The 13,616-nt window shown below is 40.4% G+C and overlaps 1 protein-coding gene across 1 annotated transcript in view; it reads left to right on the forward strand.

The window, feature by feature from the left end:
- Positions 1-13,616, forward strand: part of LOC137335707 (phosphatidylethanolamine-binding protein 4) — a 332,391-nt gene that overhangs the window by 243,248 nt on the left and 75,527 nt on the right. The window contains exon 6 of the mRNA XM_068001006.1: positions 3,584-3,700. Within this exon, the coding sequence (XP_067857107.1) occupies positions 3,584-3,700 (117 nt within the window). The remainder of the gene's footprint in view (positions 1-3,583; positions 3,701-13,616) is intronic.

Genomic DNA, 13,616 nt, shown 5'->3' on the forward strand with positions numbered 1-13,616 from the left:
GCTTCACTGCGCATGTGCAAACGCCAGAACTTGCTCCTCCATTTCACCACTAAAAATGGAGAGCGCCTTTGAGCTCTCTGTTATTTCTCAAACGATTTCTATCCCATACGCATCTGTATGGTGTAAGTATAAGTAAGGCGTTTTCCACTAAAATTAGTGCATGTGGCTAAAATGCTATTGTCATCGCCACCTCTGTGGTTAGTCAGCATTTCTATTGGACAGCATTTTTCTCAGATTATATAAAGGCTCTGCTCAACGAAATGACAGGGTCAGTTAAAAAGTATTGTTATGCTAACCAACTTTTCATCTTCCAAATCAGCCTTGAGCACACAAAGATTATTGGAAAGGCCAGCTTTAAATTTGTACAGCCTGAAGTAGCAATATTAAGTTAAATCATTTTCGTGCACTCCAGTATGTTGCAGAATTTATCACACTGTGATTTTAAAAGCACAACTACCTTTTCACTTTCACGGGACTGGGAAAAAAAATCTAGATAGTAAAATTCCCCAATTTTAGACACCTTTCTGCTCACCAACTTTGAATTCCCCACCCCGTTCATTCTAATAAAGGAGGGGGAGGAAATCACCTGCTCGTGAGCACAGGAACAGAAAACCCCAGCCCTGGTCTAATTTCTGCTGCCACCAACAATAGCTACTGTTCACACCTCACAACACACTGGGTTCATCAGCACATTATCCACATGCTATGCTGCACTTTGGAGCAAATCAATCCCCACTAAAGTTGCTGAGGCTGCTTTAGAAGGTGAAAAACGATGTTACGACAACAAAAATAACTTTTAAATCGACTTTGCCTCGCTGGCAAGGGTAAAGAGGGAAGCATTTGTGGTTTGACGTTAGAAAAGCCCAAGCCATTAATTTAATTTAAGCCATTCAATTAAAAAAAAATCCATGAAAAAAGTGTTTGGTGGCAGTAGAATTGGTACAGAGTTTATCGATCACAGTCATGGTGCAAGTGTTGATGTATCATTCAGGACTTATGATACAATTAATTTGTGAAGCCACGCCAATTTGTGTGATAAACACTGTGGCCTAGAATTACAGTTGGGAACATTAGGGGATGTTCACTTAAAGCATTTGTATGACATTCCTTTGCTATTTTACAGGAGGCACTAACCTATTTAAAATAATTGACAAAATGTCTGTGTTAAAATAGGAATATCATACAAATGTTAAATGTGCTAACATTGCAAGCAGTCATTTCTTGATCTATGTCACTCTGTTCCCATCAATATCGTCTACACATTACGGTTCACTGGCTTTGTTTGAACATTAACAAGTCCATTGCCTGGCAATACCCTTTTAATTGATCCTGTTGTAATCTGTCAATCAAGTTATACCTTTGCAGGTCATGGGATCCTTCATAACCAGATTAGATGTTTGACTCTATCATGAAATGACTGTAAAGAGCAATGAATATTGTTGCAAGGGCAGTGTCATCAGGAGCAAACGAAGCAGACTTATTTTTATCTTCAACACTGTTCGAAATTACAGACGGCTGCTCTGGACCTTTGAAACCAAACTATGGGAAAGAAAGATGATGGAAGAGCTATCAGTGCAGCTGGACAATTTAGTAGTTAATGAACAGACTTCATTTATTTGAACACAGTGCATGCACCACTCCCTGGGCAGTCAGCCAGTCTGCTCCCACATGTCTACCAATGCTGCTTTGTAACAGCTTGCAAAGTAGTGTGTTCAGAGTTCAAGAATGACTTGCACTTCAGCACTTTTTCACTGTGGTTTAGCCAGCTATCCTCTGCTCTGATACAATTTGGTACAAATCCCATCAAGCACATTTCTTTGGAAGCATAATCCTCCATCTCAGCTTCTGCACTGCATTACCTGTATTTTTGTTCTGTTTGTTCTCAGGATGTGGACAACCCTGGCAAAGGTGAATTTATTGCCCATCCCTAGTTGTCCTGAGAAGGTGGTGCTGGGTCTTCTTCTTGAACCACTGTAGTTACTGTGGTGATGGTGCTGCCGCAAATGTGTTAGTTAGGGAATTCCAAGACTTTGACCCAGCGGCAATGAAGGAATGACGGCTTATGTTCAAGTTAAGGTGGTGTCTGACTTGGAGAGAAACTTGAAGATGCTGATGTTCCCATGACCTTGTCCTTCTCAGTGGTCGAGGTCAAGGGGCAGGAAGGTGCTGTTGAAAGGAGCTTGTTTGAGTTGCTGCAGTGCATCCTGTAGCCAATAGATACTATAGCCACAGTGCAATGGTAGTGGAAGGGGTGAATGTTGCATCCAGTGGCAGGCTTGCTGATCATGTCCTGGATGGCATTGAATGTTGTTGTGGCTACACCCATCCCCAAACGAGTGTTCAATCTTCCATCACACCTCTGACTTGAGCCTCGTAGACGGTGAAAAGGCTCTACTGGATCAGGAATGAGCTACTTGTCAAAGTGTACTCAACTTCTGCCCAGTGGTATAATCGAAATATGTACTACTTTACCGTGAACAATACCTGTGCATCTACAACGATGCAAGATTAAATGTAAGAGATTTAGAACAGAGGGCAGGAGAAACTTCTTCACACAGAGATTGGCAAGGTGGATGAAGGAAAAGACTTTGAAGGTATATGGAAACAGGGTGGGTAAATGTGATTAGAACTATTTGCTCAGATGGAGGGTAAACGTCGACACGGACTGGTTGGCCTGAATGGTCTTTTACTGCATTGTAACTTCTATTTATATCTACAGTAAACAAATATACTTGCAGTTCTAAAAATGACGCTCTGGTACGATTCCAATGAATAAAATTTAGTCTCCTCAGAAATTTCTATTGTGCTCCTGAGTTAATGTATCAATGTGAAGGTTTACAATTTTATTCTATGATAAAACTTACTATAAATAGAAAATTAAGGGACATGGTTTAGGTGCAGTGGGTTAGAATTACTGTCCTTTTACCTCATGTGACTGGTTTGAATCCAAACTGATTAGCTGAACTAATTCTCTCTCCTTTCAATCCTGTTGATACCAGCCAAGTCGTTTCATTTGAGACGTTGACAGATTTTAGAGAAAGGAGACTTTTATTCTATCGTTTTTGGCATTGTGTTCTGGTCCTAAAGGTGAACGGACAGCATTCTCACACACTAATTCACTCAAATATGGTTTTGTATTGTTTTTATGTACAATGAGTGTGGTTATTTGTCCCACTTTTAATTTAGCATACCTGACACCCACATTAGCCCACACGAAAGATTAAAGTGGCTCCTTTTAAAGTTCAGCTTGACTAAGGATACCTTGACGGCGGTTCAGCTTTAAATGTAGAAGTAAAATTGCTGTATGTACAATGAGTGTGTTGTTGTCTCCAGGGGCTGTTAGAGCAACACCTGTCTTGCAGTTCGATAGCTATTTAAAAGTTCTGCACAACTCGACATTAACTTTTATGCTGATTACTGCAGAAAGCCAGAGGAAATGTAATACACATTTGAGAGAGTTGATGTGCTTGATAAATATATCTAATTTTAAAAAATAAGTCGTGTGATTGCTTTCTCAGTAAAGGACCCCTTAATGTGAAAGTGTTGGTATTTATGACTTTAATTTTGTTTCATTGCATGACAGAGTACAGGCCACCCACCCCACCATCTGGCACAGGGTACCACCGCTACCAGTTCCTCCTTTACGAGCAACCAGACGACGCAATCATCTCACTGAATAATCAGGAAGCCAAATCCTTGGGTAAGGCTAGAAGAAGTGAAGTATGAGGCAACATTTTTTTTTCTCAAATGTTTGGCTTTAACGGCGACTTTTTTTCCCTTTAATATTTTCCTCACCAATTCAGAATATTGATGTGTAATCTCTTTATAGATCTCCAAAACATGGAGATGCACACACACAAGTGTATTTTACTATTCTGACAGGTTCTGTGTGAAATAGTGGAACAGCTTAGCTGCATCATTAACTCCAATTGCAAAGCTGACACTCAGTGCACTTTTACATGGCGTTGATGCCACCAATAGCAGCCCACACTTTTGTGACAGTGTGTAAATGTGAATGAAGCAGTGTTATTGTCTCCAGGGGCTGTTAGAGCAACACCATAGGGTGGGATTGTGCCTGCATTGCGTAAAGAGGAGAGAAATTAAATAAGTTTTTTGGTGACCAGACCAAGTCAGTGTTCTGCATTCCATTTACCTTACGGTAGGTGGAGTACTAAAAAAAATCCTGCATCAGATAGTTGTAGTTTGTCCCCATTAATATGTTTCATTTGTGGACTCCACTGGTCCTGGAATAAGTGTTAAATGTAGGTTTATCATTGAGACGAAGAGAAATGTTCCATTGGTGATACCTTTATCAGTAATACCCTAAAGTTCTAGGTAGCGTCTAGATGACTTAATGTGAGTTTGTCCAAACATGACTAAGATAACCTAACAGTCTTACACACTAATTTGTTCCACTTTTAATTTAGCATACCTGACACCCACATTAGCCCACACGAAAGATTAAAGTGGCTCCTTTTAAAGTTCAGCTTGACTAAGGATATCTTGACGGCGGTTCGGCTTTAAATATAGAAGTAAAATTGCTGTTATTCATGCAGTTTTATAGTGTTTCATTAGGTGTTTGGAAGTAATAGTGTAAGGGTTAGGCCTCCAAATTATGTAACAAATAACCAGCAATTATTTGAATTGTTATAAAGGTAATAATGGGGTGGGTGAATTCAATTTACGGTTGGAAAGAAGGTTTACAAATTTAGCACAAGTATGTTTCACCTTATAAAAGTATACTGAAAACGTTACCAAGAATAGATTAGGCTTCAAGCTCAAATTTCAAAATGTTAGGGCCTTTTCAGCAAACTCAAGTGTCTAAAACAAATTAGGCTGCATTTACACTACAACTGTAGTGGGTGAAAGGAATAGAAGGATATGTTGATGGAATGAGATGAAGTAAGGCGGAGGGAGGCTCATGTGGAGTATAAACACCGGCATAGATCAGCTGGGCTGATTGGCCTGTTTCTGTGCTGTAAAATTCTATGTAATTCTAGTTGTAGTATAAATCTGACTCCAGAATGAAGCAGAGACTCGATCCTCCAGGGAGACTCACTCTGCTTTGCTCCTGTGATCGGCTGGGCCTTGACTCCAGGTTTACACTACAACTTTAACATTGGTGCAAAACGACCCCACTTCACACCGAAGCTGTCACTGTCGTGTTTATCCAAAGCAAAACTTCTTACATATTGTGCACTATAGTTAGACTTTTACCTCAACTTACTACAAATGAGATGTACAAAGGTGCATGAATATTGTGTCATAGTGAAAAATCATTTCACTGCCGAGTGAAGGGATAATTCACACCAGTTTCTGACTGTTGCTGAATTAGCCTCTCCATAATCAAGGAGCAAGTCTGGGAGCAGATTATTGCATGCCTCCTTGGCCAGTGATAGGTGCATATGAGGGCAATGAAAGCAAGTATTCTGATGGAACTTTTAAATTGATCGTCATTAAACAAATAACCAGCATTGTCTATTTTTTGCACACGTACAACGGAAATGGAATAGCTGTTGGCCAGGGGAATTTGCTTTGCATTGAACATAACAATTATGTGAACACTGCAGTGGGTGGGGGGAGCTTTTCATTTGTGACATTAAAACAGACTTGGAGGCACTGGTAATTACTCAGCTTTTACTCGCAACCGACGTCAGAAAAAATACATATTTACAATGAAAAAGAACTACCAGGTTGCCCCAGACAGGTCAGAATGTCCCTCAGAATTACGTACGGAATAAAACAGGAAACCTTTTCTTTTTTCCCATTCACTGGCAACCTTCAATGCGATGGGTTGATGCTGCTTTAAAGGATTTGACAAATATTAATTTGCATGTTTAAAAAGTGTGACTGTCAGGTCATTTTATTGTAAAGGATCTCCTTCACAACACTGCATGTGTGTCACAAAATAATTCAGGGTTCTAATTGTGTTTACTTTGTGATAAAGGTGGAAGATCTCCATCTCCCTTATACTTGACGTGTCTTCTCTCGCACATAGGACTGCAGAAAAATTAGAACAGAATAAAACAGCATTATATCAATGTTAAAGCCCTGATTTTTGCAAGTCCAGCAAAATGAGGCTGCGCTCGCGATGTGGCTTTGAGTATAGTTGTGGGCATAGCTGTGCTAACCGCCTTAATTTAGATATCCCCCCAGGCCAGCAATCCCTCCCCAAGGCTATCACATACCCGTGGGCTGCTGCGGCACTAGCAATGGCCCAATCATTGTCCACTCCTCTTCGTTGGGCTCCTCCTGCAGCACCGCTTTCATTCCGTTGAGGTCCCAGGCCCAATATCCGGGCTCCTCAGGCCTCTCCGTTCATGTGCAGGGTATGCACTCTGCGCGGGAGAGCATCTAGGCCATAATCTTATCAATGTGCTCCAGAGGACAGTGTGGTGGTGCTCAGCCTTAAAACGTCAACACTTCGAACTTAAGAAATAGGAGCAGGAGTAGGCCATACAGCCCCTTGAGCCTGCTCCGCCATTCAATAAGATCATGGCTGATCTTCTACCTCAACTCCACTTTCCCGCCATATCCCCATATCTCTTGATTCCCTGTGTCCAAATATCCATCGATCTCAGTCTTGAATACACTCAATGACAGAGCATCCACAGCCCTCTGGGGTAAAGAATTCCAAAGATTCACCACCATCTGAGTGAAGAAATTTTTCCTCATCTCAGTCCCAAATGGCCGACTCCTTATCTTGAGACCATGACCCCTAGTGCTAGACTCTCCAGCCAGGGGAAACAGACTCTCCGCATCTACCCTGTCAAGCCCTCGAAGAATTTTATATGATTCAATGAGATCACCTCTCATTCTTCTAAACTCCAGAGAATATAGGCCCATTATACTCAATCTCTCCTCATAGGACAACCTTCTTATGTCAGGAATCAATCTAGTGAACCTTCGTTGCTCTCCCTCTAAGGCAAGTATATGCTTCCTTCAGTAAGAAGACCAAAACTGTACACAGTACTCCAGGTGTGGTCTCACCAAAGCCCTGTATAATTGCAGCAAGACCTCCTTACTCTTATACTCCAACCCCCTTGTCATACAGGCTAACATACCATTTGCCTTCCTAATTGCTTGCTGTAACTACATGTTAACTTTTTGTGATTTGTGTACAAGGACACCCAGATCTCTCTGGCTACCAAAATTTCTTAGTCTCTCACCTTTTAAAAAATATCCTGCTTTTCTATTCTTCCTACCAAAGCGGATAATTTCACATTTCCCCACATTATACTCCATCTGCCACCTTCTCACCCACTCACTTAACCTGCCTATATCCCTTTGCAGTCTCTTTGCGTCCTCCTCACAGCTTACTTTCCCACCTAGCTTTGTATCGTCAGCAAACTTGGATGCGTAACACTCAGTCCCCTCGTCTAAGTCATTAATATAGATTGTAACAGCTGAGGCACAGGCACTGATCCTTGTGGCACCCCACTGGTTACAACCTGCCAACCTGAAAATGACCCATTTATTCCTATTCTCTGTTTTCTGCCTGTTAACCAATCCTGAATCCATGCTAATATATTACACCCAATCCCATGAGCCCTAATCTTGTGTAACTTTGAGTCTCAGAATGGGGAAACACATCAGTTTTCCAATCCAATCTTCTTTCCCAATTTGACCTGCATTGAGTGGGAAGTGCCAAGTGGAGAGCAGAGAGAGAATTGGAGGAGAGCGTCTTACCTACCGTCCACTGATGGCCAGATACAGAGGGCATTGGTGGCAGCCTGGGAGCAGGTGGAGAGACCACCCTATCAGTGCCGAGATCAAGTGTACAGGAAGATAAGGGACAGGAAGGAAAAAGTACCAAAAATAATTATAATTATATAAAATAGCTAACAACAAATAGAACTGTGCTGTGGAAAATATATATTAAAAAGGACAATGGAGATGAGAATGTTTCTGAAAAATAAACTTGTGGCATCTGAGTTATTAGCTCCAATGGTACTTAGCTTTTCAAAGTAAAATATTAATTTCTGTTATTATAACAGCTGTGTAGCCCCCAAAACATGTGTAACTAAAAGTATCATCACAATGGCTCTGATATCAATCAGCAGTTATTCAACTTGCTTAGCCTAAGGAAAATGATACAATATGTATTAATACGTACTTAAAAACACAGAATGGTATGAATACTGCTTCGTGCTTCCTAGTGAAATCCAGTTTTTGTTTGCACTTATAGGGCTGACTATAACTCGTTCACAACTCCTTTGATCTGAGTTATGAACACAGCCTTTCTCTTGGTAATTAGATTTAAAAAATTCATGAGAAGACATTCAGTTCCTTTACACAAATCCTCGCTAAAAGTTTTTATCATTTCTTGTTTAGATTTTGATTAAGTCAATTATTAACACATCCTCCATCCTAAGAGGTTATCTCTCAGTCACCGCTTTTTAAAAATTATGTCATTTACCGAAAAAAAAACCTTTGACTTCCTTTGGTGTTTTTGCATCCGTTTGTGTATTTTTTAAATGTTTTTTTCAACATTCAGTGTTGGTGACATGAATGGAAAGGACTGGTTTGAAGGATTTACCATGCTGACTGTATGAGAAAGGTGAATTAGCAAGAGAAGTTTGCTGCAATATTCTGGATTAATTAAAGGAGAGGTGCTTCCAGTGTAAGATACTCTCTCCATAAAATCATTTTACAAAAGATTGTTTCGTATATCTGCTTCCTTGGAGAATATACTTGCATTTCTATAAGCTTCAAAAACAGCTTGCGGAAACATGCCATGCCAAGTCTCCTGACAGATAATGATCTGCTTGGATGTCGTGCGTTATCTGTTAGGTCCTCTGTGGCTGGCAGCTGTTGAGGAACACTGAGGTCATCGTGGTTCCTTCTTCTTGATGTTAATGCTGGCACTGAAATGCACAACAAAGGCTCAGTGCTGATTGGAACAGGAATAGGCCATTCAGCCCTTCGAGCCTGTTCTGTACCTCAACTCCAGTTACCCACCTTTGCTCCATATCCCTTGATATCCTTACCTAACAAAAATTGATCAGTCTAAATTTTAAAAGTTTTACTTGACTGAGCATCCACAGTCTTTTGGGGGAAAGAGTTCTAGATTGCCACTACCCTTTGTGTTAAGAAATGCTTCCTGACATCATCCCTGAACGGCCAAACTCTAATTTTGTTCTGGACACACCCACCAGTGGAAATAGTTTCTCTCTATCTACCCTATCAAATCCTTTAATCATCTTAAACACCTTAATTAAATCACCCTTTAATCTTCTATACTCAAGGGAATACAAGCCTAGTCCATGCAACCTGTCCTCATAATTTAACCCTTTTAGTCCCAATATCATTCTGGTGAATCTGCGCTTCATCCCCCCAAGGCTGAATGCAGTACTCCAGATGCGGTCTAATCAGAGCTTTATAGAACTATAGCATAACTTCCATCCCTTTGTATTCCAGCCCCCTTCACACTCTCCGACACTAACTCTTACTTAGGCACTTGCCACCTGTCATGTCCTCAGTAGTAGTTATTTTACCAAAAATATTCAAGGAAGCAGTTCAATCTTTGTGTTTGAGATGGTTCCTGTTGGCAACGCTCCTTCTTTAAATATGGGAACGGCAAATTTAAATCACTGAAACATTCAACTGCTCTGCAACCTGTTGAAAAATTTGTGCACATAGTAATTATTTCACAGATTGTACAATACTAAGAAGACTGCTAGACAAATTAAAACCAGGGTTAATATCCAAGGAGTCAGGCATTTTGGTCAAAGTGTATGTGAATTTTGGCTCGTGAAAGAGATTGAGAACTGAGAGCCACGGAAACCACTCAGCTTAAAATAAAGGCCCAGTTTAAAAAAGTACAATTACTTTTCCAACTCAATAGTTGAGACTTCTTAATTACAGTTCATTCATTATCACCAATTAGTTAGTTTCCTTACTTTCTACTGTCTTTTCCATACGTATGTCAGCTTCTCTTAGCATTTTCTTATTTTCAAGACAAAGTGCTTAACTTCCTTCCTCCTCCTAACAATGTCAAAGGCTCCAACTCAGTGCAAAACACTTTGGTTTTCCAGTTACCAGCAACTGATTTAAATACTTCGAGTGCTTCTGTTCTTGGTGCAGCATGGTATCCTCCTCTGTCTGCCTTGGATTCCCAATCTGCTCACGAGAGATGACCTGCAAAGTTGAAAAACCTGCTTCGGGACAGGATGAAGCACAGAAATGCATTGAGCGAGACAGTTCCTGTTAGACTTCTTAATGTCAGCAATAATAGAAGCAAACTAGATTTTAAAAAGAGAGCCATCTTTGAAATAGGTGGAGGGTTTACAACCACGTAGGTCAGTGACAAAATTAGGATTTTTCTTATCTTTAGTTTTATGAAGTTTGAGATAGCTGAAACCAAGTCAATATTAAAGATTAACTATGGCTGGAAATTTCCTCTGAGCTGCTCTCGCTTTGCGCCGTAACTTTGCTGGAAGTGCAGTGGAGACCATGTTTACATGCATAGACGGGGCTTCTGCCGCACTTCCGACAAAGTTACGGCAGTTCTGAGGAAATTCCCAGACTATGTTCCAGAGATATAATTATGAAAATGTCCTTTATTCTGGGGCAGAGTTAGTCTGTGGATGCTGATCCAGGTGCCTGGCTGCATTGTAAATAGCCTTCAGCAGGATTAGATTGCTTAAGAGCACTTTACATTAAATGTTCATCTGAACTTTGTTGGATTCACCCTGGGATAATGAAGATGGCTTATACGTGGTTTCTCTTCACTGCTATGTGTTAAAATATTATAGCGAAGTTGTGGAAAAGTCCAAGGAATTAAATTCACCTGTTAGAAGGTATTATCATATTGTTTCCTAAGGTGTGAAGACTGCAAACATTTTATGTGCTTGACTTCTTTGGGGAATAAAAAACATGCTTTCATGTAAAAGGAGATCAGATGGATAAATGTCCCAGGGTTGACTGCTCGCTTTTAGTCCTGTCCTTTGTGCAGCTACATGAATCAGGAGTGAGGGAATTACGTAAGCAGCTTTATTGGACAGGCTAGATGGACCAGTGGGTCTTTTCCTGTATTGTCATTTTCGTATGTTCAGAACTTAAAGTATTTGCCAGAAGTGCTGGGGAAACACTCGACTCTTTCAAACAGTCACTTTAATTATATGAACTGTAAATTATAAAACGTATCGTATCGTAAATTGGCAAAGTTTCTGCTTCTGTGAGTCATTTTATTGTAAATAAATCTAGTCAATGGAGCAACATTGTGAATATTTTCTGCTTTCTAAATTGACAGGTGATGCAGTGGGCAGCCTGTGTGTTTTCCACAAGCAACATAGTGTAATCGGGATTCATTGTTAGACCTGGGCTATGTTAACTCAGTATGACTGAGAGTAAAAGATACAGGTTTCAGCTTATGAGGGAAGTGCTTAAGGAAACTGGTGTCAAACCCTTTCGAAAAGAAAAAAGGTGTTGGAAGGAGTTCAGACGAGAACAAGATCATTTAAAAGGCGAATTGGCCCGATATATGACAAAGAATCAGGAAATGGCAGGTGTAAAATGTGTTTTTCACAAGTGAAGACTGTGGACAATTGTTTTGGCTCGGGAATTTTTGCAATGTACGGATAATTTTATGGATTCAGGAATTAATGGATGGGAAATCGTCGGAGGGATGTGTCCAAATTCCTAATATGCACTCCCAGCAGGCAAAATTCAGATCTTGGAGCACAAATTTGCAAAATTACCCCCCATACACGTATGTTTTGGATAAGGTAGCAGCTGTAACAGCTGGGATATACTCTAGAATCCTGAGGGAGAGAGGAGACAAAATAGTTGAGGCTCTGGTGTGACTGTTAAAATATGACAGGACTGCACAATCTTGCATTTGTTTTGTGAGCTGTGTTTGTAAGGAAATTTCCCCGATTTCTTCATTTTTATTGTCTGTGATGTTCAGCACTAAAATTTACACAATATATATATTTAAAGGTAAGCTTTCTGACTTTATAGGGGTTTTTTTTTGTAATCTTCCTCTCCAAGTTCACCCTTGCTTCAGTTGGGAGAGTGGATGAATGTTTCCTGGACGCAGCCACAGGTGAAAAGCAACAAGCTTATTCTGCCAACTTTCAAACTCTCCCTGATGAGAAACATCATTGCCTCCTGTCAGTGCTTTCACCAGTTGGCCCAGCTGAGATTGAAACATCTCTCTCTGGGGGATCATCTGTCAAGGGCGCCAGCTTCATATTCCGAGAGTTAGAGCCAAGAACACCTTGATAACGACAATTGCATTGCTGATTCTCTTACCTTGGAAATTCAGTGGTGAACATCTGATTCAGGGCCACAAACAAGCCGGGATCTAGAGAAACTATGGCTTTAGAAATGACAGACACTGCATCTCCTATATTTTACTAGAAAGGAAGGCTACCATTGTTAAGGCAAATAATAAAAGGAGAATACAATTTACCTCTGAGAGAAGAGCTAGTTAACGGCATTTCACTGCAATCACTCGTATTATGTGTTGCTGTTATTGTACTTGTAAGACACAGATTGCCCTTCTTTATTCAAACAGGTGAGCTATGGCCTCATCTCATGTTGAATTTGCTCTGCTTAATGAAGAAACTACCAGGCGACTGCAGGCGATGAACACTGAGAGAATGTCAATTGATTTAATCACTGCGATAAATAGCATGTCAAGAATTTTAGAAATAGTCTTTTTGGAGACAGTGTTAGTCTGAGTTGATCTGGAGGGATATCCACACAAGTGATACTGAGGCTTTAAATGTGAAGGTGCAGATTGCATTGGTTCAGGTTGCACTACTAGTGTGTAAAAAGTTATGTCAATAAACAATATGGTGTTCTCCAGTAAAATGCAGGATTTCAGCACAATTTCAGCTTCGGTCATCTTTTTAAAAATAATTTTCTCTCAGTATTATTTCTGCTTTGTCATGCACCTGTAATTGTGATCAGGTGCGCTGCAGCCAAACCTCTGCCAACACAGCTCTGCAACCATCCACCAGATTTTGTCAGAGAGCACTTTTTTGGCTCTCTCACTTAATAAGGGAATTAAGTTTCCACTTCCCCAGACAGCCCAGCCAAGAACTGTGTGTGCAAACTCATATCTTAGCTGTCCTTGCTTCGTACTTTTCTTCGTAAAGATTGAACAGGTTGGGGCTCCTTTCTCTAGAAAACAGAAGGCTGAGGGTTGACCTGATAACTGTCTTTAAAATTACGAAGGGGTTCGATAGGGTAGACGTAGAGAAGATGTTTCCACTTATGGGGAAGTCCAAAACTTGGGTGATGAACATAAGATAATCACTAATAAATCCAATAAGGAATGCAGGAGAAATTTCTTCACCCAGAGGGATTAGAATGTGGAACTTGCTACCACAAGGAATAGTTGAGGCGAATCGCTTAGATGCATTTAAGGGGAAGCTAGATAAACACATGAGGGAGAAAGGAATAGAAGCATATGTTCATAGGGTTAGATGAAATGGGTGGGAGGAGGCTCGTGTGAAGCATTAACACCGGCATAAACCAGTTGGGCCAAACGGCCTGTTTCTGTGCTGTAAATTCGATGTAATTCTATGTACTTGACACATCAGATCATTGCAGAATTTCAGTTTAAAAGTTTTTGTTGTATCTGCTAGTTATTCTTTTAGATG

The sequence above is a fragment of the Heptranchias perlo genome, chromosome 20 (assembly GCF_035084215.1).
Source record: "Heptranchias perlo isolate sHepPer1 chromosome 20, sHepPer1.hap1, whole genome shotgun sequence".
In the NCBI taxonomy this organism is placed as follows: domain Eukaryota; kingdom Metazoa; phylum Chordata; class Chondrichthyes; order Hexanchiformes; family Hexanchidae; genus Heptranchias; species Heptranchias perlo.